The 21,255-nt window shown below is 37.1% G+C and overlaps 1 protein-coding gene across 1 annotated transcript in view; it reads left to right on the top strand.

Annotated features, from left to right (window-relative positions):
* Positions 1-580: 580 nt before the first annotated feature.
* Positions 581-21,255, top strand: part of DNAH6 (dynein axonemal heavy chain 6) — a 234,851-nt gene continuing 214,176 nt past the window's right edge. Inside the window, exons 1-6 of the mRNA XM_038561598.1 lie at positions 581-715; positions 877-987; positions 1,690-1,829; positions 1,964-2,198; positions 11,295-11,471; positions 14,937-15,199. Of these exons, the coding sequence (XP_038417526.1) occupies positions 961-987; positions 1,690-1,829; positions 1,964-2,198; positions 11,295-11,471; positions 14,937-15,199 (842 nt within the window). The 5' untranslated portion in view covers positions 581-715; positions 877-960. The remainder of the gene's footprint in view (positions 716-876; positions 988-1,689; positions 1,830-1,963; positions 2,199-11,294; positions 11,472-14,936; positions 15,200-21,255) is intronic.

The following is a 21,255-nucleotide window of genomic DNA, read 5'->3' as shown; positions in this document are numbered from 1 at the left end:
GTCTGCTTTGGTAAACAGAGCGCGGGACCAAGTAATATGGGCTCAGGCTGTGCCCCTTCTTTTCCTGGAAGGCGGTAAAGAACATAGGTTGAAAGGACACGGTGGAGTTTGAAGGGGAGAAGCACCCACATTCCTGGCCCAGGAGGACCCTCCCGGAAGGATGCTGGTGGGTGGGGCAGAGATGCTGGACGGGATTCCAGCTGTCTACACCGGGCGCCTCCCTCTCTGGAGATTCTTGGTTCACCTAACTAGAGAAGCTAGATCAAAGGGACCTTCAAGTCAGCCTCGTGCCTCATGAAGGGAAACAGAAAAGAGATCTCCGCAGGAGAATGGGGGGAGGGAGCAAACAAAATTAACCACCCTCCACCCTCGGGCCGCTCTGCCTACCCGTCAAGGTGCGGTCAGTTCCCCGCGCAGAGGAGCGACCCCGCAGGTCGAGTGCGTGTTCTCCACCAATCAGCGGCGTAGAAAAACATTCCGGAGGCATTGATTGGCTCAACCGGCCGGCGGGCTCAGGGACTCAGCGCTGCGATTGGCTGAGGTGTTGCCGTGGCGACAGGTCGCGCACAGGCGCATTGCACGTCCGTAGAAGCCGGGTGGCTGCTAGGCAACAGCAAACATTCCCCACTACAGTCGACTTTCTCCTCCCAGACCTGGCTTTGCCGTCTCTGGAGACCTTGGGCAGCGGCGGCTCTGGCCGCTCTAGGCTAACTTGGTGAGTCCTGAGAAATAGAGCTGTGAGGCTGGGCTCCGACTGCTGGGCCGAGGCGTCAGCTTGGCTTTCGGAGCACATAAAGGATCAGTGAGGTTCAGAGAGGCAGAGAAAGTCAGTGGAAAGGCATTTAGTGGCCATTTACTACCTACTTATCATTTTAGAGGAATGGAAACTGAGGAATAGAGGTGTCAAGAGGCTTGTCCAAGATCTCACAGAGTGATCAGATCTAGACTGCGCTACTCCATATGGTAGCCACTGGTGGCCACAAAGTGGTGAGTTGAGATCGGCTCTAAATGTGAAGTACACACTGGATTTCGAAGAGGTGGTAACAAACAATGAAGTAAACATTAATAAGTTTTTTTTTTTTTTTATTGATCACATGTTGAGAATATTTGGGATCCGTTAAATAAAGCACATTTAAAATTAAGGTCACCACTTCCTTTTTTGGGATTTTGAATATGGCTACTTGAAAAAATTAAAATTGCATAGGAGATTCTGATTGGCCAGCACAGATCTAGACTAAAACCTAGGCCTGCTGACACCTGTCTCAAGACCTTATGTGCTCTGGTGCTCTTTTGAAGGGAAGTATCTCCACCCATCTGGTGGGGTGGGAGTGTGAGTGGTGGTGAAGATGCAAGACCACTACTCGAGGCTCATAGTTCTAGTATTATGAATCAGTATGTGCATTTTAACAATTTCCTCATGCATATGAGAGTTCCAGGAGCGGTGTTTTAGGATTTAATCCTCAACTATTTTTCCTTTTGGTTGTTTCTTGTTTTGGTTTTGGTGTTTTGTTTTTGTTTTTGTTTTTGTTTTTGTTTTTGTTTTGAGCGCCTAGGCTGTATTTCCCAGATTGCCTGCATTATACTTACCTGTATTTTGAACAAGCTCCCCTGGAGATATTTTGCATACTCAAGCATGAAAAACATTGATATCAATACTAATTGCATTTCTTTTCATCCTTCCAAATGTAGACCAGTATGGTCTCAAAACCAGTGGCATTTGAAGCATCTAAGAACCTGTTAGAAATTCAAATTCCTGGATCCCACCCCAGCTACTTGAAAGCCAGTCATTTTCATTTCTCTGATTCAAGTCCTCAGTTTGGAAGAAATTGGTAACTTTGTGGGTTTTCTTTAGGGGTGAGCAAATTCAACACTCCCTAGTTCTTAAGTCATTTCCACGGGTCCCACTCCCCCAGTTCTTCTGTTCTACTTTTCATTTTTCCTTTGTCGACCCTACCCTTTACAGGAGAGAGAGAATGGCTTTTCACACCCCAGAGAAGAATGTCAAACTGGAAAATACTGACGAACAGGTGGAAAACCCCATCCTTACAAGACTGAACAGTGGAACAGACAAAGGAAGACTGAGTATTATAGTACCCACAGAAAATGAATCTGACGTGCAGTTCCTGACGTTCAGGCATACCACAAAAGCTCAGGAGAGAACAAGAAAACGACAGCAGCCTATAAAACTAGAGCCTCTGGTAAGTTCGAAAACCAGCATTTTAAGCCACTTTTGGCAGCACAGGAGGTTGAAAATTTGCTATATTGCTAAGGGAGATGGTCGTTTCCAGACTCAAAGAAAGAATGAAAGCCTAAAAGTTAAGATTTGTTTATGAAGTTGTAAATGCGGTAGACATTTATTAAAAAAAAAAAAAAGTGAGTTCTAGGCATTCTTCAAGGTGAGGGGAATACAGTTGTGAACAAAGTTTTTTTTTTATCAGATAATCCTCTCTAGGATTATGTACAATACAAATAATTATATAAGTTGTAAGGCCTTTTTAGATATTAGAGTACCACTTATTACTGGTACCTTCTGGGAGAGTGACATATATGTTATATACATATAGTTCTATCAATGTATTACTTTTAAAGTAAATGCCTAGTATTCTGAAAATTTTTGTGCAAGTCTGAAAATACTTAATTTTAAGAATCCATTTGTGCCCTTGGATAATTCTAAATCCATGTAAAGGAGCAATGGAAGTGCATAAAGTAAGAAGTGAAGGTTATCACTTGTTAGTGGTTGCCCTTTAGGCTGTTTATATGTTTATTTATTCATTTGTGTGTATGTGTATAACATACATAGCTATAAAATAAGACTATGCAATACATACTGATTTTCAAAGTACTTACTTCACTTAAACATACAGAAATTTTTCCAATCCATGCATAACGAGCTTTCTCTTCTAATAGCAGCACTGTATTTTGTTGCATGGATGTGCCATAATATAGTAACCATTAGCTGGTGTCCTATTGATGGGAGTTCAGGTTATTTGCTGTTTGTTTTGTTATTGCTTTTATTTTGCGATAACAGCTAATGCTGCAACAAATGGCCTTGCTTTTGTACATATAAAGATGGATTCCTTGAAGTGTCATTTTATAGATCATAAACTTCCATGCATTTTTAATTTTGAAAAATATTGCTCAATTGCAGTTGAAATTTAACCGTTTACCTTAAGGTCTACCTACAGTGTATAAGGGGGCTATTTACCCACATCTTTGCCAAACCTGACACTCAGTTCTTTTATTTCTGCTAGACTGATAGTTAAAATAACATCACTTTGTTATAATTTGCATCTTATTAGTGAAGTGTATTTTCATTCATTCATTGACATAATAATTATTTCTGTTCATAACCTTTTGCCCACTTCAGAATTAGATTGTTGGGGCACCTGGTTGGCTTAGTGGGTGGAGTGTGCAACTCTTGATCTTGAGGTTGGGAGTTCAGGCCTGCATTGAGTGTAGAGATTGCTTAAAAATAAAATCTTCAGAAAAATCAGATTATTTTTTTCCTAAACGTTTATGAGTTCTAAATATATATATATTATGAATACTAACCCTTATTCCATTGTTTCTCAACTTAAGTACTTAAGTACTCAAACTTAAGTACTCATTCTTTTTGAAGGAAAACATTCTTGAGCATCTATAGTCCTGATTTGTTATTTTTATTTTTAGGTTACTTTATATGAGAAAATATTAGCCTAGGAATTAATTTGAGTTGATAATAAGCAAATTGACATCTTAGATACAAAGAAAACTGCACAACCATTTAGCTTACCAAAAATGTGAACTAATAGATGTTGTTGAGTTGGCACTGGACTTCCATTTGCAAGGTGGATGTGGTACTGACCACTGCTGTCTCTTCTAGGGGGTTCACTCAGTGTGCTACATGTGTGGGGGGCATCAGGACCTACCTATCATTTTTCTCCCATAGACTTAATATGAAACCTTTTACATTTATTTCTCTGTGACATATTTACTTACACTTGGCAAAAGCATGTCATTAACCCTTTGTGATCAAAGTTGTTCTATTTGTCTTCAGTGCAGTTAATTTATGTATATTAAATGTTTATTATGTACCCACTATGCACCAGGCTTTGGGCCATGCTCTGGGAATATAGCAATGAACAAAGCAGGCAACATTCCTGTTGACGTTCTAGTAACCCTAAATAAATAGACTGAACAATTTCATGTAATGGTAGGTGTTATTAAGAAAATAATACAGAAATGTAGTGGAAACAAATGGCAGGCTGCTTTAGATTCTGTAACTACAAAGGTCACAGAATCCTTAAGAAGATGTCATTTGCACAAGCCCCAGTCTAGAGCCCGTACACCTGCCACACATGAGAATGGACAAGCCATTGGCGGATTCCAGTCCCTAGTCTTTAAGCTGCCTCAACTGATGCTCTGATAGAGCAGAGGCAAGCTGTCCCCAGTGAGTTCTGCCAGAATTATAGGTTTTTTGAGTAAAATAAATGGAGGTGTTTTTTAAGTCACTAAATTTGGGGCTGTTTGTTAGGTAATAATAGATGACTAAAGCAATACAACTAATCCATGAATATGGTAATTCATACAGTATTAAAAATAAATAAGGAATAAAGTGAAAACTGCCTGAATTTCCATCATGCAGAGAGAAAGCTTTGCAGTCAAGTGACTGATTTCTTGTGTGTGGGTATCTGTAGTTTGATATGTTTATATAGAGTTAATACTATGGTATGTTCTTTTTATGATTGCTAGCTCTTATCTTTTTCCCTTCTCTTCTGTTTACTCTTCTCCTCCTCCTACCCCTGCCCCTTCCTTCCTTCTCTTTCTTTCTTCCTCCCTCCCACCTCCCTTCCCTATCTACTCTTCTTTCATGTTTTTTCCTTTCAATTCTCCAATTTCCAAGCCTTTTGTCTATGGTATCTGAGGTTAACCACAATCTAGGGTGTATCCCTTCTTGCCTTTCTCCACATTCAGTTTTATACAAATGGATAAACACACACAAAGTACTTATTTAGATTTTTGGACATTTGTCTTGAAACATCTTATAAATATAGTACTCTGCATGTTGCTTCCTCTTTTTTTTTTTTAAGATTTTTATTCATTTATCCGTGAGAGACAGAGAGAGAGAGAGAGAGAGAGAGAGGCAGAGACACAGGCAGAGAGAAGCAGGCCCCAAGCAGGGAACCCGACGAGGGACTCCATCCCGGGGCTCCAGGATCACACCTGGGGCTGAAGGCGGCTCTAAACCGCTGAGCCACCCAGGCTGCCCTGCATGTTGCTTCTTACACCTAAATATACATTGTAGGACTTTCTCAGATGATATTTCTTTCTTTTTTCCTTTTTTTAGAGGGAAAAGATGAGCAGGGGTGAGGGGCGAGGGAAAGAGAATCCCAAGCAGGTTCTACATCCTACTCAGAGCCTGACACAGGGCTGGATATCATCATGATCTGAGCCAAAATCAAGAGTGAGGCTCTTAACGATTGAGACACCCAGATGCTCCTCAGATGATATTTCTATAACACATTCTTTTTAATGGTTGCCTATCCCATGAAAGTATCCTATTGCATAAATATTCCATAATTTATTTAATCTTTTGGCATATTTGTTTTACAAATACTTAGAGTGGTACAGCAAAATCATTGTATCCATCCCCACAGGTGCTTATATTCTTGTGGAATGGAGTTCCATGACTGATATTGTTGGGTTGAAGAGAAAAAAAAAAAAGTATCTACGTAATTTACCTTGATTCACACACATTTTGCTTGGGGACCAGTTTCTCAAACCAGTGCAGAGTAGTTTGATATGTTAGAGTACCACTTATTACTGGTACCTTCTGGGAGAATAACATATATGTTATATACACATACTGCCTAAATTAAATTTTACCTTTCCTAGGTTTCCCTATAATATCTTCCAGCCTTTTACTGGAAAGTATTTTGGAGAGGCTGGAAGTGTGCCCTCACACCAGATGCTACAAATCATCTCTCCATTTGATTAGTATTAATGGGGCCTGTTCTTATGGGAATTGAAGCATTCTCTTTGTATTGGACTTTTATTTTCTCTCCACTGACTGCCATTTTATACTCAGTCTGTTGATGGCATTTCCCCCACTTGTTCTCCCATTTTACTATTCTTTATTTCTGTACTTTCACATTTAAAGCTTTCATTCATGTGAACTTTTAACCATTTGTTTTGATTACAGTGGCTTTGTAGCATTGTTTTGATAAGTAGAAGGCAACTGCTTCCTCACTATTCTTATTTTTTATATATTCTCTGTTTTAATTATCCTTCTGTACAAAATTTAAAATTTGTTCTTATAAGTAATCCATTAAAAATGTACAGAAGTTTCAGAGTTAAAGTCTATTGTCTACCATTGCCCTTCATCCATCCAGCTTCCTTCTCTAGAGGTAACCAATCCAATGATAAGACTGTATTGTGTAGGCTTTCAGAGATTTATTCACTGTATAAGCCTAAAATTAGCATACAAACAAATTTTTCTGTCTCTTGCTTTCTTCACTTAATACATAGCTTGGAGATCATATTAGTTCAAAAAGTTCCTTTATATCAATTTTCTTTATAGCTCATAATATCCTATCATAGATGAATGCACCTTAATTTATTTAGCAAGCTCTAAATTTATAGATTAGGTTTTTAAAATAGTATTTTTGTGACAACAGTGTTACAGTGAATAATTTTGTACATTTGTCATCTCATACATGTGAGCTTCTATATGTAGGTGGATTTCCTAGACATGGGATTGCCAACTCAAAACATGTACATTTATAATTTTGGTTAATAAATGATGTGTCAGTAATATAAAAATGCTATCTCAGAATAGTTTTAATTTAAATTCCTTTTTTTAATACGGTTGAACATCTTTTCATATGTTTAGGAGTTATTGTTTTTCTATGAAATATATGAATCTTCATGTCTTACTTTCTAATTGAATAGTTGTTATTTTTCTTATTGATTTGCATGAGCTCTTATTTTTTAGGAAATAAGCCCTTAACTGTGATAAGCATGATAAAAATTTTCAAGGTTTGTTTTAATTCCTAATTTTTAAGTAGTTGAGTTTATGTCTTCTGAGTTTTATGTAATTCTTAGGCCCTACATTTATCAAAATTGTATAGTTATCTAGTGATGTCATAGATAACTTTTCTTTAAAAGTTACTTTAAGATTATTTTTATTATTTTTGTTATTTTACATTTAAATCCTTGATCTCTTAAGAACTTTTCCCAGTAATGAATGAAAGAATCTAACTTTTTTCCTAATACTTACCCAATTATTTCACTATTATTTATTGAATAATACTATTTCCCTAAAATTAGCAACTTTATTATAGACTAAGTTCCCTTTTATATTTTGGGATCTGTTACTAGATCCATTGATCTGTTTTCCTATTCACATGTCCAGAATACACAGTTTTAATTATTGTAGTTTTATAACATTTTTGTATCTGGCAGGGCTGGTCTTCGTTAATCACTACCCTCCCCCTCCCCCCAGACTTTTGTAGCTATTCTTTTTAATTTATTTTTATGTATTACATTTAGGATCAGATTGTCTAATCTCTAAGACATCCTGTCAGGATCATATTAAATTTATAGATTAATTTAAAATAGACATTTTTATTACAATTCATTTTCCAAATTATGAACACAATGGAATTTTATTTGTTCGCTTTTTCCTCCAAGACCATCATGAGTGTTTTAAAGTCCTCTTCATATGACTTTTACTTATTTCTTAGGTTTTATTTTTAGATGCTAATTTTGTGCTAGTTTTTCTGTTTATTCTCTTAGGTGTTTCAGATAAACAATAAAATCAAATGACAATAATGACAGTTTTGCCACCTTCTTCCCAATTGTTATTTTTATACTATGTCTTTGGACTACTGCACTCGCTAATACCTGTAGAGTAAGTGGGGACGGTAGACACTTTTTGTTTTTCTCCTGAGGTTAGTAGGAATATTTCTAAGTATTTCCCCTTTAAGCATGATATTAGCCATTGAGATTTTAAAGTAAGTATCTATCCTTCTTTTTTTTTTTATTTAAAGATTTTATCTATTTATAGAGAGAGGCAGAGACACAGGCAGAGGGAGAAGCAGGCTCCATGCAGGGAGCCCCACGTGGGACTCAATTCCGGGTCTCCAGGATCACACCCTGGGCTGAAGGCAGCGCCAAACTGCTGAGCCACCAGGGCTGCCCTCTAACCTTTCTTGATTAATGTTTTATCAAAAACAGATTTTTATCAAAAACTCATAAGTATGGGCACCTGGCTGGGTCAGTGAGAAGAGCATGCAACTCTTGATCTTGGGGTCGGGAGTTTGAACCCCCCAGCATGTGATTTTTCCCACAATTAGCATTTAGCATTTCTTTATACTTTTGCAGGTTTTGTTTTCTATTACTTTTTAAGATTTTATTTAATTTCTCTTGAGAGATACAGAAAGAGAGGCAGAGACATAGGCAGAGGGAGAAGCAGGCCCCTCACAGGGAGCCTCATGTGGGACTTGATCCCAGGACTGCAGGATCACGACCTGAGCCAAAGGCAGACTCTCAACCATTGAGCCACTCAGGTATCCCTTGTTTTTCATTTTCCATGAGATTTTATAGTTTGATATATATATATATATATATATATATATATATATATATATATATACACACACACACACACACATATATATATAGAGAGAGAGAGCTTGTTTTTCATTTTCCATGAGATTTCATAGTTTGATATATATATAGCACTTTATTTTATATATTTTTATATATTATATAATTATATATTATATATTTATATATTATAATATACTTATATATATTTATATATATATATAAAATAAGGTCCTGTGTTTCTCTCATTAAATTCTTAAATATTTCAACCTTAGTTTTTTATTGTGATCCAGTTTGTTTACTTTTAACACAGAGAAAAGCAAATGGATTTTGTGTGTTTACTCTGTAACCAGAAACCTCACCAATATTCTTTTAAATCCTTATAGTTACTTTAGTAATTAGGCTTTTATTTTTAATGTATATAATAAATATCATTGATAGATAATTTTGCCTTTCTTTCCTAGTGTTTACACCAGTTACTTTATTTTTTAAATTATGGGTCACTATGGCCCATGGGTCAAATCCAGTCCTATTTTGTAAATAATGTTTTTTTGGATCACAGCGATACCAGTTATTTTCATATTGTCTAAGGCTGCTTTGGTGCTGCAATGGTAGAGTAGTTGTGACAGAGACCATATGACCCACAAAACCTAAAATATTTACCGTCTGGTCCTTTACAGAAAACATTTACCAGCCTCTGTTCCAGATGCTTCAATTTGAGAATTGAAAAATAAAGGTGGGAGTGAAAATAGTGATCTTGTTCTTGATTTTCACAGTGGCTTTAGGTTTTTACTATTTAGGGTGATTGAGGTTTGCTGCTGATTTTGCTAAATAGTTATATTAAGAAGTTTTCCTCTGTTTTTATTTTATTATTATGAAAATTTCAAATATGCAAAAAGCTATAAAGAGAAATGTAGTAAATAAGTATGTGTATCCCAAATTAATAATGTTGAATTTTGCTTAGTTTGATTCAATATCCATTTTTAAAGGAATGTGTTACAGATACATTTCAAATATCTTTTATGCCCTAGTTTAGTCTCAATGCCCTCTCTCCTTGCTTGGAGATGGTCACTATTATGGTTTATGTGAATCTATCTAATTCTTAATCTAATTTTTGCTACTTTATTTGAAAAATTCAATTTCTCCCAACATTTTACCATAAAAAGTTTCAAATATACAGAAAATTGAAATAATAATAAAATGAATATTTATATACCATCTACTTAGATTAAAAAATTATTAGTGTTTTGCCATATTTGCATTCTTTTTCTATATACATATTTGTTCATTTTAAGGGACTTCTTTAAGCTGAAATGAAGGGGCTTAGTATACTTAGTAACAGAAAAACATGAAAGTATAAATCTCACAGATAAAGGTGAATATATAGTAATATTCAGAATAATCTAATGTAATGGTGGTAGATTAATCACTTATTTATAAAGCTAGTTGAAGATTAAACGACAAAAGTAGTAAAAATATAACTAATATTTTGTCATGAATATACAAAATAGAATTATATAAATCATGATATTAAATGTTGATGGAGGTTCCCTTTTCTCCATATTCTCACAACACTTGCTGCTTGTCTTTTTCAGAGTAGCCATTCTGACAGGTGTAAGGTGGTATCTCATTGTGGATTTGGTTTGCATTTCTCTGATGAGTAATGATCTTGAGCATCTTTTCATATACTTGCTGTCCATCTATATATATTTTTGGAAAAATGTGTACACAGATCATCTGCCCATTTTCTAATTGGATTGTTTTGTTTTTGCTATTGAGTTGTAGGAGTTGTCTACATATTTTGGGTCTTAATCCCCTATCATGATATGATTCACAAATATTGTCTCTCACTTAGTAGATTGCCTTCTCATTTTGTTGATGGTTTCATTTGCTGTACAGAAGCCTTCCTCTCCCTTCTTACCTTGTGATTCTGGTCTGTGTTAATTTTCAACACTGTTATATAGCTGAGATCTTCCTTCCCCCATCTCTGTAGTCTTTTCCTTTTCTTCAGTGAGTGGCCCAAGAGAGATTTTTAGCCAAAACCAAAGGTAATTTGCACACTGAAAACTTAATAGCTATTTCCTTTACTTACTCCCAAGCTTTTTTTCTCACTCCAGTTGTAAGAGATTAGCTATCATGCTAAAATCATAATGCTTAGAAACTTAAAGCCATTATTGTGAATTCCTTGCATTAGTGTATCATGTGGAATGCTGGATTTTATGGCCTTAATCTGCAATTTGATCAGCCTAATATAATGCCATGATTTCTTTTTTAAATTTATTTTGTCACAATTTCTTTTAGATATTCAAGAAGTTATGGCTATGGGAATTGATTAATGACTTTTGGGTAGAGTGTTAGGATTATACAGTCCTTCCCACAATATTTATTCTGGTGAATGGTGGGAGTTTGTAATGCACAATTACTAGATATGTGATTTCATGCCTCTGAGTCTTTTCTGTCATAACCTTACTCCTAGAAGTATTCATTGATAATAAAGGGACAGAATTAATAGAAACCAAATTGCAAAGTCTTAGTTTAGTGATAGGCCATGTCCAGACTATGGTGAGAACTACCATAATGATTGTGACTTGGATAGGAAATTACCCCAGGCAGATTAATTTCTGACAGGAATAAGTCCAAAGTGAAGAATAAGTTGGGTTCATGTTAATATTAAAAAGATTAACATGTCTCTTTATTCCCCAAAGCCAGTGCTAAAAGTCTACCAAGATCATAAGAGGCCAGAATACATATATGAGCAGAACCGATCTCAGTTAATCACTTCTGGAGTCATAAAACCTCCAGGAAGCACTGAAGAAAGAAGTTCTGCCAAAATATCTGTTCAGTTTCTTAAGCATGAAGATCCTCTGGTGAAGAAAAAACAGGTATACTATTAAACTATTTAATTGATCCTTCCACTTTAATTTTAGTTCCCTATAGCATTGCTAACATGCTTTTAACTCATAAGGATAGTTGCAGAATTTTTCTATCAGGTTGCACAGTGGATTTGGGGAGTACTGTACTTCTCAGTTCTTATTCGAGGAAAATTTAAACAGTAGAGGAAAATCATAAAGGAAAACTTACAGTATCTATTCAGTATCCTCTGATCTTTTCTTGCATATTAAAAGAAGACATACTAGTGTTTTGAATTTTATTTTACCTTTTATGAAATTTTCATCATTATTACCCAGAATGACAATCTTCGAAAACCTTGGTGAAGGGCAATAAAATAGAAAGTAAACCAGCTCGAAAGACAACTTCTGTGATTGGTGAGCTGTAGCGTGGGAAGTTGCCTTGCAAGGAATAAGTGAATAGTTGCTCTGGGGAGAAATCACCAGAGCACGGCTTTCTATAAATACCTCTAGATAATTAAACAAAGGAACAGAAGTGGGAGAAAATGTGGACACACTCACAATAAATGCCAACAGAGCTGAGAATTCTCTGAGCTTTTAATTGAAAGGATCCTTTGAGACTAAACATTTCAGTGCTAGCGTCTTTCGGGCTTTGGGCTAGAGTACTATAAAGGAAGAGATGAAGACAGGTTTCGTCCTCGAAGATTACAGAATCTGACAGTGGGTAGATGGACAAGTGAGCACTCAAACCCAGTGGGGTGTGATAAGAGCTCTTGTTGGTCATTTAAGGTACAAACTATGGTGAACCGAACAGAAGGAAATGCTTGTACCTGGTGGTGAGGGGGAGGGTCAGTGGAAGAAAGGCTACTGCAGAGAATAGAATAGCACTAGGCTGGGAGGAATGAATGGCAAGTTAATGAGGCAGGTCAGGTGGGAGAGCAGTGGGCTTGAGAAGCTGGGTGGAAGGAGGTTCACTGTGAGTGTGGGTGAGATCACCCTCAAAGAATATTACATGATCAATTGCATGAAATTTTAGTTTCTGTAAAGTAGGAGAGGAGAACAAGCTATCTTAAGTAGATCCAAGAAAGTTCTGATTGCCCATAAATTAGTTTATTTGACATAAAGTAGACATCATGGTCTTGAATTTAAAGGAGAGGAATGAAATTGTGCACATCTAGGATGAAGGGAGGGGATAAAAGGGAATGTTAAATTGTATGCTATGCCTGGTTGTAGCTGTAACTAAGTGAAGAATTCAATATGAGTTAGAGGTTAAAGGGAAATGTGCAAGAAAGGGGGATATTCTATATAAAAGGGAAAGGGTATTTATTCTGAGAAGAATAGGGTCATTTTGGGGGAATATTGATCTCTCAGAATGAGTTTAGTTAGAATGGAAATGTATCAATGAAGATTCCCTGGGAGATAAAAGAAGGCAGTTGGGGGCTTTGCTCCTGGTAATTAAGGAAGATTGGTTACAAATTGAACTGAACATCCATTGTAGAGAACACTACAGGCGTACTGTCCTTTATAAATAAATGCTTCCTGGGGCACCTAGGTGGCTCAGTCAGATAAGCATCTGCCTTGGATTCAGGTCATGATCTCAGGGTCCTAGGATCCAGTCCTGCACTGGGCTCTCTGCTCAGCAGGGGAGTCTGCTTCTCCCTCTCCTTCTGCCACTTCCCCATTTGTGTGCTTGCTCCAGTGCACCTGCTCTCTCTCTCTCTCAAATAAATAAAATCTTTAAATACATACATACATACATACTTCCTTTGTTCTCTTTCCCCCAGCCCCTCAAAATCTGAACTTGTGTGGCTGTTTAAATTGAATCTCATCTTTGCATTGAGTTACATAATTGGAAATAAGTACTCAGATGAAAATATATAAGGCTATTGTTGAAGAAATCTTGTACTTAGAAGGCAGTAAAACTTTTTGAAGGATATAATAAAGAAAATACATTCATTTTCTGTTAAATAGTAATACTCTAGTCTCATGAAAATATTCTTTTTTTAAAAATTTATTTATGATAGTCATACAGAGAGAGAGAGAGAGGCAGAGACACAGGCAGAGGGAGCCTGACGTGGGATTCGATCCTGGGTCTCCAGGATCGCGCCCTGGGCCAAAGGCAGGTGCCAAACCGCTGCACCACCCAGGGATCCCCTAGTCTCATGAATATATTCAAGTTGACTATAGCCCTTGTTGAAACATTGAGACAAAGCATTGTGTATTTTCTCTGGTTTGGAGATATCTCGCTTTTCTTTTACATAAGAAAACAGTGTTGTTGCTGCTGTTCCTGGACATTAGGTAAAAGAAGCACATAATATCTTTTAAGTTCAAAGATATATTTTCTTCAGCTCTAAACCTTCCAAGATTTTCATCTGAAACTCCTATTCAACAGGGTATATTTAATCAGAGATGGAGAATGATGGGATCTGTCAGTACAAACTTTCTGGGAAGCTTGTGGGAATCAATCTCTTGTAGAAATGGCAGCCTCTACTAGTTTTGCTAATAGGCAATAAAGGTATCATTTATATATTTACATCAGTTATTCAACATAGTGGGTCTGCAATGGTGATTCTTTTGTCTTCATGCCAGTTACCCTTCTGCTGCCAGAGAGATCAGGTGATGACCCTTGGAGTTAGTGTCAAATTTCTGAAACATGGTTATCCACGTCCTCCACAGGAGCACAATGTGTGTGTGTGATGCTGCCCCAGAGTTTGTTGGTGGAGGAACAAAGGGTGAATGGCCCTGAGAGCACAGATGGTGGAACTGGGGGATTAGAGTGAAGCTCATGTGTGTGGATGTGGTGAGGACTTAGCTCTGAGGCTCCAGTGGTGGTCCACAGCATCCACACCTCCCGGGAGCAGCTTAGAAATGTGGGATTTCAGGCTCCACTCCAAACTGACATAGAATGTACATTTTAACAGAACACTTAGGTCATTCACATGCCTACAGAACAGGCAATCATGAGTTTGTCATCTATATGCTTCTCCCAGGCTGATATCATATAATGGTCCCCAATACTCAACATAACCACCACTTACATACATTAAGAAGTTTATTATCAGCTGTGATAATAGCTGTTTAGGAATTTCACTCACTGAAAAGCATGAAGATTGTCAGAATCAGGTGGGGAGGCTGAGGGGGAACAGGCCACAGTCAAGATAGATGCAAAGCAATTGAGCGGGAAGAGTGCTGGGCTTCTGAGAACACCAGAGAGCTGGTAGTATTTTGCTGTAATAAACTCTGAGTCAAAGGAGAGGAGGTGGCAATGGGAGCGATGCTCAGGGGTCTGCGGAAGGGGATGGACGCCTGGATAACGAGGACTGGGAAGGAATACATCCCTGCCTTACAATAATTTGAATTTCTCAGTTCAAAAATGTTTACCTTTGAGCCCAAATATCTTAAGCAGTACAGTAATTGGTGCTTGAGGCTAACATTTTGCCTTTTTTTATCCTTTGTTTTTTGCAAACACTCATATTTTTTAAAATTGGCTTTGTTTAGACCCAGCGGCCCATTGCTGAGATGTTTGCTCCCTCTCCTCCTAAACTGTCACGTACCAGTATTGGAAGAAGAGGACTCTATGGAACTAGTTCCTCAGCGTTCCCTAAGTACAGTTTCCACGACCGGGAAGAAGTCATTAAAGCCAACATTCGTAATCCCTTGCAAATCATTAAAATAATACGAGAAAATGAACATCTTGGATTTCTTTATATGATCCCTGCAGTGCCAAGGTCTTCCATTGAATATGATACATATAATCTCAAGTGAGTTCTCTTTTATGAAACAATGTATTCAACAGTGAAAGTTTCATTTAAGATTGCAAATTATCCATAATTGCCTGGATATTAATGATAAATGTCAAATATGATTTTTATTATCCTCCCATGACAAATGAATCTTAATCACAACAATGTTATTCATTTTTTCTATTTAGCTTTCCTTTACTTGTAGACATTATTCTACAGAGTAGTGTGCATTGTTGTGCTTCTATGTTTATATTATATAATGCCATCTATTTTTAATCAGTATTCCAAAGATAATTTTGATATTTTGTGATTACTGAGAAAAGATGGCAATGTGTAAAAAGCAAGTACATGATTTGATTTACGTGTTATTTCAACTTTTCTTAGTAGAGAGATAAGGATTTTTTTTAAAAAATAAAAGGAGCTTGATCACTTAAGGTATTTATATAGATTAATAACACACACATATACTCTTTATTATTACTAAACACACATTTGTTATTGAAATAATTAGAAGAATCATATAAATATGAGTCTCTGAATTTCTTTAAAGTTCAGCACAGGGCAGCCCGGGTGGCTCAGCGGTTTAGCGCCGCCTTCAGCCCAGGGCGTGATCCTGGAGACCGGGGATCGAGTCCCACGTTGGGCTCCATGCATGGAGCCTGCTTCTCTCTCCGCCTCTTTCTCTCATTCTCTCTCTCTCTCTTTCTCATGAATAAATAAATAAAATTAAAAAAATAAAGTTCAGCACAACAGGAGTAGAATTTAAAGTTGATACTGACTTTCCTCCATTGTTGTTTAGTTCAGATGACAACAGTTGTTGAGGCAGTCTTTCCTGGAAGGTGATAGTAGTGTAGCTTTACCACCAAATTCTTGGAGCTACCAACCCATTCTCTGCTGCATGGGAAGATAAAAGGAGCTCCCAAGAATTCTCTTATTCTCCCTTATGCAGCACTGCAGTTTTTTTTTTAATTTTTTAATTTTTTAAATTTATTATGATAGTCACAGGGAGAGAAAGAAAGAAGAGGCAGAGACATAGGCAGAGGGAGAAGCAGGCTCCATGCACTGGGAGCCCGATGTGGGATTCGATCCCGAGTCTCCAGGATCATGCCCTGGGCCAAAGGCAGGCACCAAACCGCTGTGCCACCCAGGGATCCCAGCACTGCAGTTTTGACTGAGTGAGGTAACAATGAAGACAGTTCTCCTTCTGGGAAAAGAAGAAAAATATTTTAATCAAAGTTTTAAATGATTTATTTTAAATCCAGAAGAGATTAATTAGAGTGAGAAATAATTTGAAGAAAGAACAGAGATGCTTATAAGAATTCAACAAAATGTACTGAATACTGACTCTGTAGCATGAATGGTTCTAGGTACTAGAGATATTATTCAACCATCCAGATCAAAATTATTGCCCTCATGGAGCTTATATTTTAGAAGGAGACAATGATAAACACAATACCTGAGTAAATTATAGAGAATTCTAGATGGTGGTAAGTATTAAAGAAAAAAATACAGTAGAGCGAAAGAGATTGGGAGTTCTAGGGAAGTTGTGAGTTAACTGGGATGTCAGGGTGGGCCTCATTGACAAGCTGCCATTTGAATAAGGACTGGAAGGAGAAGGAGTGAATGATGTGCTGGCAGGGAAAGAACATTCCAGACAATGGGAAAGTGAATACTAATATCCCAAGACAGGAGCATACCTGGCACGTTCAAGGAGAAAAGAGAAGGCTCGTGTGACCAGAGTTGAGTGAATGAAAGCTAGGGAACAGATTATGAAGGGGCTTGCCAGCCTTGGTGTGAATGTTAGCTTTTACTCAGAAAAGTGGAGAACCATGGACAGACTTCAAGCAGATATGTATCATGATCTGAGTTACATTTTGAAAAAGAACACTCTGATTGCTGTGTAGAGAACACACTTTTGAGAAGCAAGGGTTGAAACAGGAAGACCGATTAGAAGGCTGTAATTATTCAGGTCAGAGATGAACCAGGTGGAGGTGATGAGAAGTGGGAAATAATTCAAAGGTGAAGCCAACAGGATGTTTTCATGGACTATATGTAAGGTGGGCATACAGAGAGGAGCGGAGTCCAGGATAACTTTAATGATCCCGTTGACTGGGCAAGAGGAAAGTTACAGTTACTATTATTTGAGACACAGAAGATTGGATGGAAGTTTTGTTGGGGAAAAAAGAGTTTGAGTTTGGACCTACTAAGTTTGAAATGTCAAAGATAGAAGAGAAATGAGATGGTAGAAGAAAGGAGAATTAGAGTCAGTTTTTTTTTTAATATGGAGAATTAATATACAATAGAATTTAAAGCCCTTTGATGTAAAAAAAAAAAATCCCTTTAATGTCATTTCCACCGCTGCCTACCTCATTCTTTTATAGGTTTTTAGAGAAGAGACTATGGATCTTAAATGGTGGCTAATCAGCAAAAAATGGTTTATTTCCTGATTTTTAATACTTCTTGATTAATATGTGAAATGTTTTCATAGCTCTCTTTTATTTAAAGAAATCATCTAATAACTCAGATATCAAGGAGTGTCATTTCTGATATCCATTCCCCATTATGAGAGGAGTCAAATTTTGCCAAATGTAAAATGAGTCTCATCTATTTACTAGCATAAGACAAAGTATAAAAGATGAATATGGAAACTGTGCTTTTGCCCAATTAATGGTTTTTCTAGGTTAATGAACACTTCTACTTGGGGAACTGATAGTAGTAATGCTTGTTGGTAATATGCAAGGTCTCATTTAAGAAGATAGAGTTGGAATCATAGATTATTTTATTATGATTTAGGATTAATGTTCACTTTTTCTCTCTGGCCTGAACTCCAAATACTCTACACCTTATGAAAAGGCAATCATTTGGGTGCAACAAACTTGAAAGCAGCTTAATTGGAAGTTAAAAATAGGAAATTCTGAGTCAACAAGATGATGACATGTTAAACTAAACTCCTTTAAAAAGTAATGTGATAAAATATAATGTCTTTGCCTGTTTTTCCAGGCATGTTTTTCAATCCTCCAAATGTGCAGTTCTATAATGTTTATCTCTATCACGATCCCTCTAAGTGAAAAAATAGTTCCATTTGTCCAGTTTATTCTAAAATATCAGCTTAGTGCTATGTTTTAGGTTTAAAAATTTTGTTAGGAATAAAATTCAAGGAGATCTCTAAATATGTTGGAATACCAATCTGAGTAAGTCCATAGCTATATGCTGCAGGTTATCTTGCCCAGGAAAGGGGCATAGTGGTGACTCTGATCAGCTCTGGTGCAAGTAAAAAGGAAACTATGTAAAGGATCAAGAACTAGGGAGATCCTGAAGAGCACAGAGAACAGAGAATAGAATTGATCAAGACAAAACAATCCTGTTTTGTTAGGAATTAGACCTTGAACAAGAGTGATTGTAACTGAAGGGTAGCCATGAGGTATAGGGGAAGACTGTCGGCTAGAGAGTTGGATTATATACCCATTTTGAGAGCACACCAAAGTGAATCACCATATTTTACATATCATAAAAATAATTTATTGGTGTTTACTATGTTCTAGGCAAAGTATTTGTACATATTAAATCATTTAACCCTCACAAAATACTATAAGATAGACACAATTATTATCTCTATTTTACAAATGAGTCACAAAATAGTTAAGTCACATGCCCTCATGTGACTTGTATTCATATTGTTGCAAGTGGCAATATTTCATTCTTTTTTATATCTGAGTAGTATACATATAATGGAATATATATATATCACATCTTCTTTATCTTTTTTAATGAACACTTGGGGTTGCTTTCATATCTGGCTATTGTAAGTAATGCTGCACTTAACATAAGGGCACATATATCTTTCTGAATTAGTGTTTTTGTTTTCTTTGGATAGATACCCCATAGTGGAATTGCTAGATCATCTGTACCTCTCTTTTTAATATTTTGAGGAAACTTCATATTGTTTTCTATAATACTTGCACCAATTTACATTCCTACCAACAGTGCAAGAGAGTCCTCTTTTCTCCACATCCTTGCCAATACCTATTATTTCTTGTCTCTTTGATAATAGCCATTCTTACATGTGTCAGATGATATCTCATTGTGGTTTGCTTTGCATTTCCCCGATAATGAATGATGTTGAACATATTTTCATGTGCCTGCTGTCCATCTGTATGTCCTCTTTGGAAAAACATCTATACAGATCCTCTGCCCATTAAAAAAAATTTTTTATTGGAGTTCAATTTACCAACATATAGCACAACACCCAGTGCTCATCCTGCCAAGTGCCCCCCTCAGTGCCCATCACCCAGTCACCCCAACCCCCCGCCCACTTTCCCTTCCACTACCCCTTGTTCATTTCCCAGAGTTAGGTGTCTCTCATGTTTTGTCACCCTCACTGATGTTTTCACTCATTTTCTCTCCTTTCCCTCTATTCCCTTTCACTAATTTTTATATTCCCCAAACGAATGAGACCATATAATGTTTGTCCTTTTCCGATTGACTTATTTCACTCAGCATAATACCCTCCAGGTCCTTCCACGTCGAAGCAAATAGTGGGTATTTGTCATTTCTAATGGCTGAGTAATATTCCATTGTATACATAAACCACATCTTCTTTATCCATTCATCTTTCGATGGACACCGAGGCTCCTTCCACAGTTTGGCTATCGTGGACATTGCTGCTATAAACACTGGGGTGCAGGTATCCCGGCGTTTCATTGCATCTGTATCTTTGGGGTAAATCCCCAGCAGTGTAATTGCTGGGTCGTAGGGCAGGTCTATTTTTAACTCTTTGAGGAACCTCCACACAGTTTTCCAGAGTGGCTGTACCAGTTCACATTCCCACCAACATTGCAAGAGGGTTCCCCTTTCTCCACATCCTCTCCAACATTTGTTGTTTCCTGTCTTGTTAATTTTCCCCATTCTCACTGGTGTGAGGTGGTATCTCATTGTGGTTTTGATTTGTATTTCCCTAATGGCCAGTTATGCGGAGCATTTTCTCATGTGCTTGTTGTCCATGTCTATGTCTTCCGTGTGAAAATTCTGTTCATGTATTTTCCCCATTTCATGATTGGATTGTTTCTTTGCTGTTGAGTTTAGTAAGTTCTTTATAGATCTTGGAAACTAGCCCTTTATCTGATAGGTCATTTGCAAATATCTTCTCCCATTCTGTAGGTTGTCTTTTAGTTTTGTTGACTGTTTCTTTTGCTGTGCAAAAGTTTCTTATCTTGATGAAGTTCCAATAATCCATTTTTGCTTTTGTTTCTTTTGCCTTCATGGATGTATCTTGCAAGAAGTTGCTGTGGCCAAGTTCAAAAAGGGTGTTGCCTGTGTTCTCCTCTAGGATTTTGATGGAATCTTGTCTCACATTTAGATCTTTCATCCATTTTGAGTTTATCTTTGTGTATGGTGAAAGAGAGTGGTCTAGTTTCATTCTTCTGCATGTGGATGTCCAATTTTCCCAGCACCATTTATTGAAGAGACTGTCTTTTTTCCAGCGGATAGTCTTTCCTGCTTTGTCGAATATTAGTTGACCATAAAGTTGAGGGTTCACTTCTGGATTCTCTATTCTGTTCCATTGATCTATGTGTCTGTTTTTGTGCCAGTGCCACACTGTCTTGATGACCACAGCTTTGTAGTACAACCTGAAATCTGGCATTGTGATGCCCCCAGCTCTGGTTTCTTTTTTAATATTCCCCTGGCTATTCGGGGTCTTTTCTGATTCCACACCAATCTTAAGATGATTTGTTCCAACTCTCTGAAGAAGGTATTTTGATAGGGATTGCATTAAACGTGTAAATTGCCCTGGGTAACATTGACATTTTCACAATATTAATTCTGCCAATCCATGAGCATGGAATATTTTTCCATCTCTTTGTGTCTTCCTCAATTCCTTTCAGAAGTTTTTGTAGTTTTTAGGGTATAGATCCTTTACCTCTTTGGTTAGATTTATTCCTAGGTATCTTATGCTTTTGGGTGCAATTGTAAATGGGATTGACTCCTTAATTTCTCTTTCTTCAGTGTCATTGTTAGTGTATAGAAATGCCACTGATTTCTGGGCATTGATTTTGTATCCTGCCACACTGCCAAAT

Source organism: Canis lupus, chromosome 17, assembly GCF_011100685.1.
Source record: "Canis lupus familiaris isolate Mischka breed German Shepherd chromosome 17, alternate assembly UU_Cfam_GSD_1.0, whole genome shotgun sequence".
In the NCBI taxonomy this organism is placed as follows: domain Eukaryota; kingdom Metazoa; phylum Chordata; class Mammalia; order Carnivora; family Canidae; genus Canis; species Canis lupus.
Note: the sequence above shows the minus strand (reverse complement) of the source record. Positions and strands in the feature narration are given on the sequence as shown.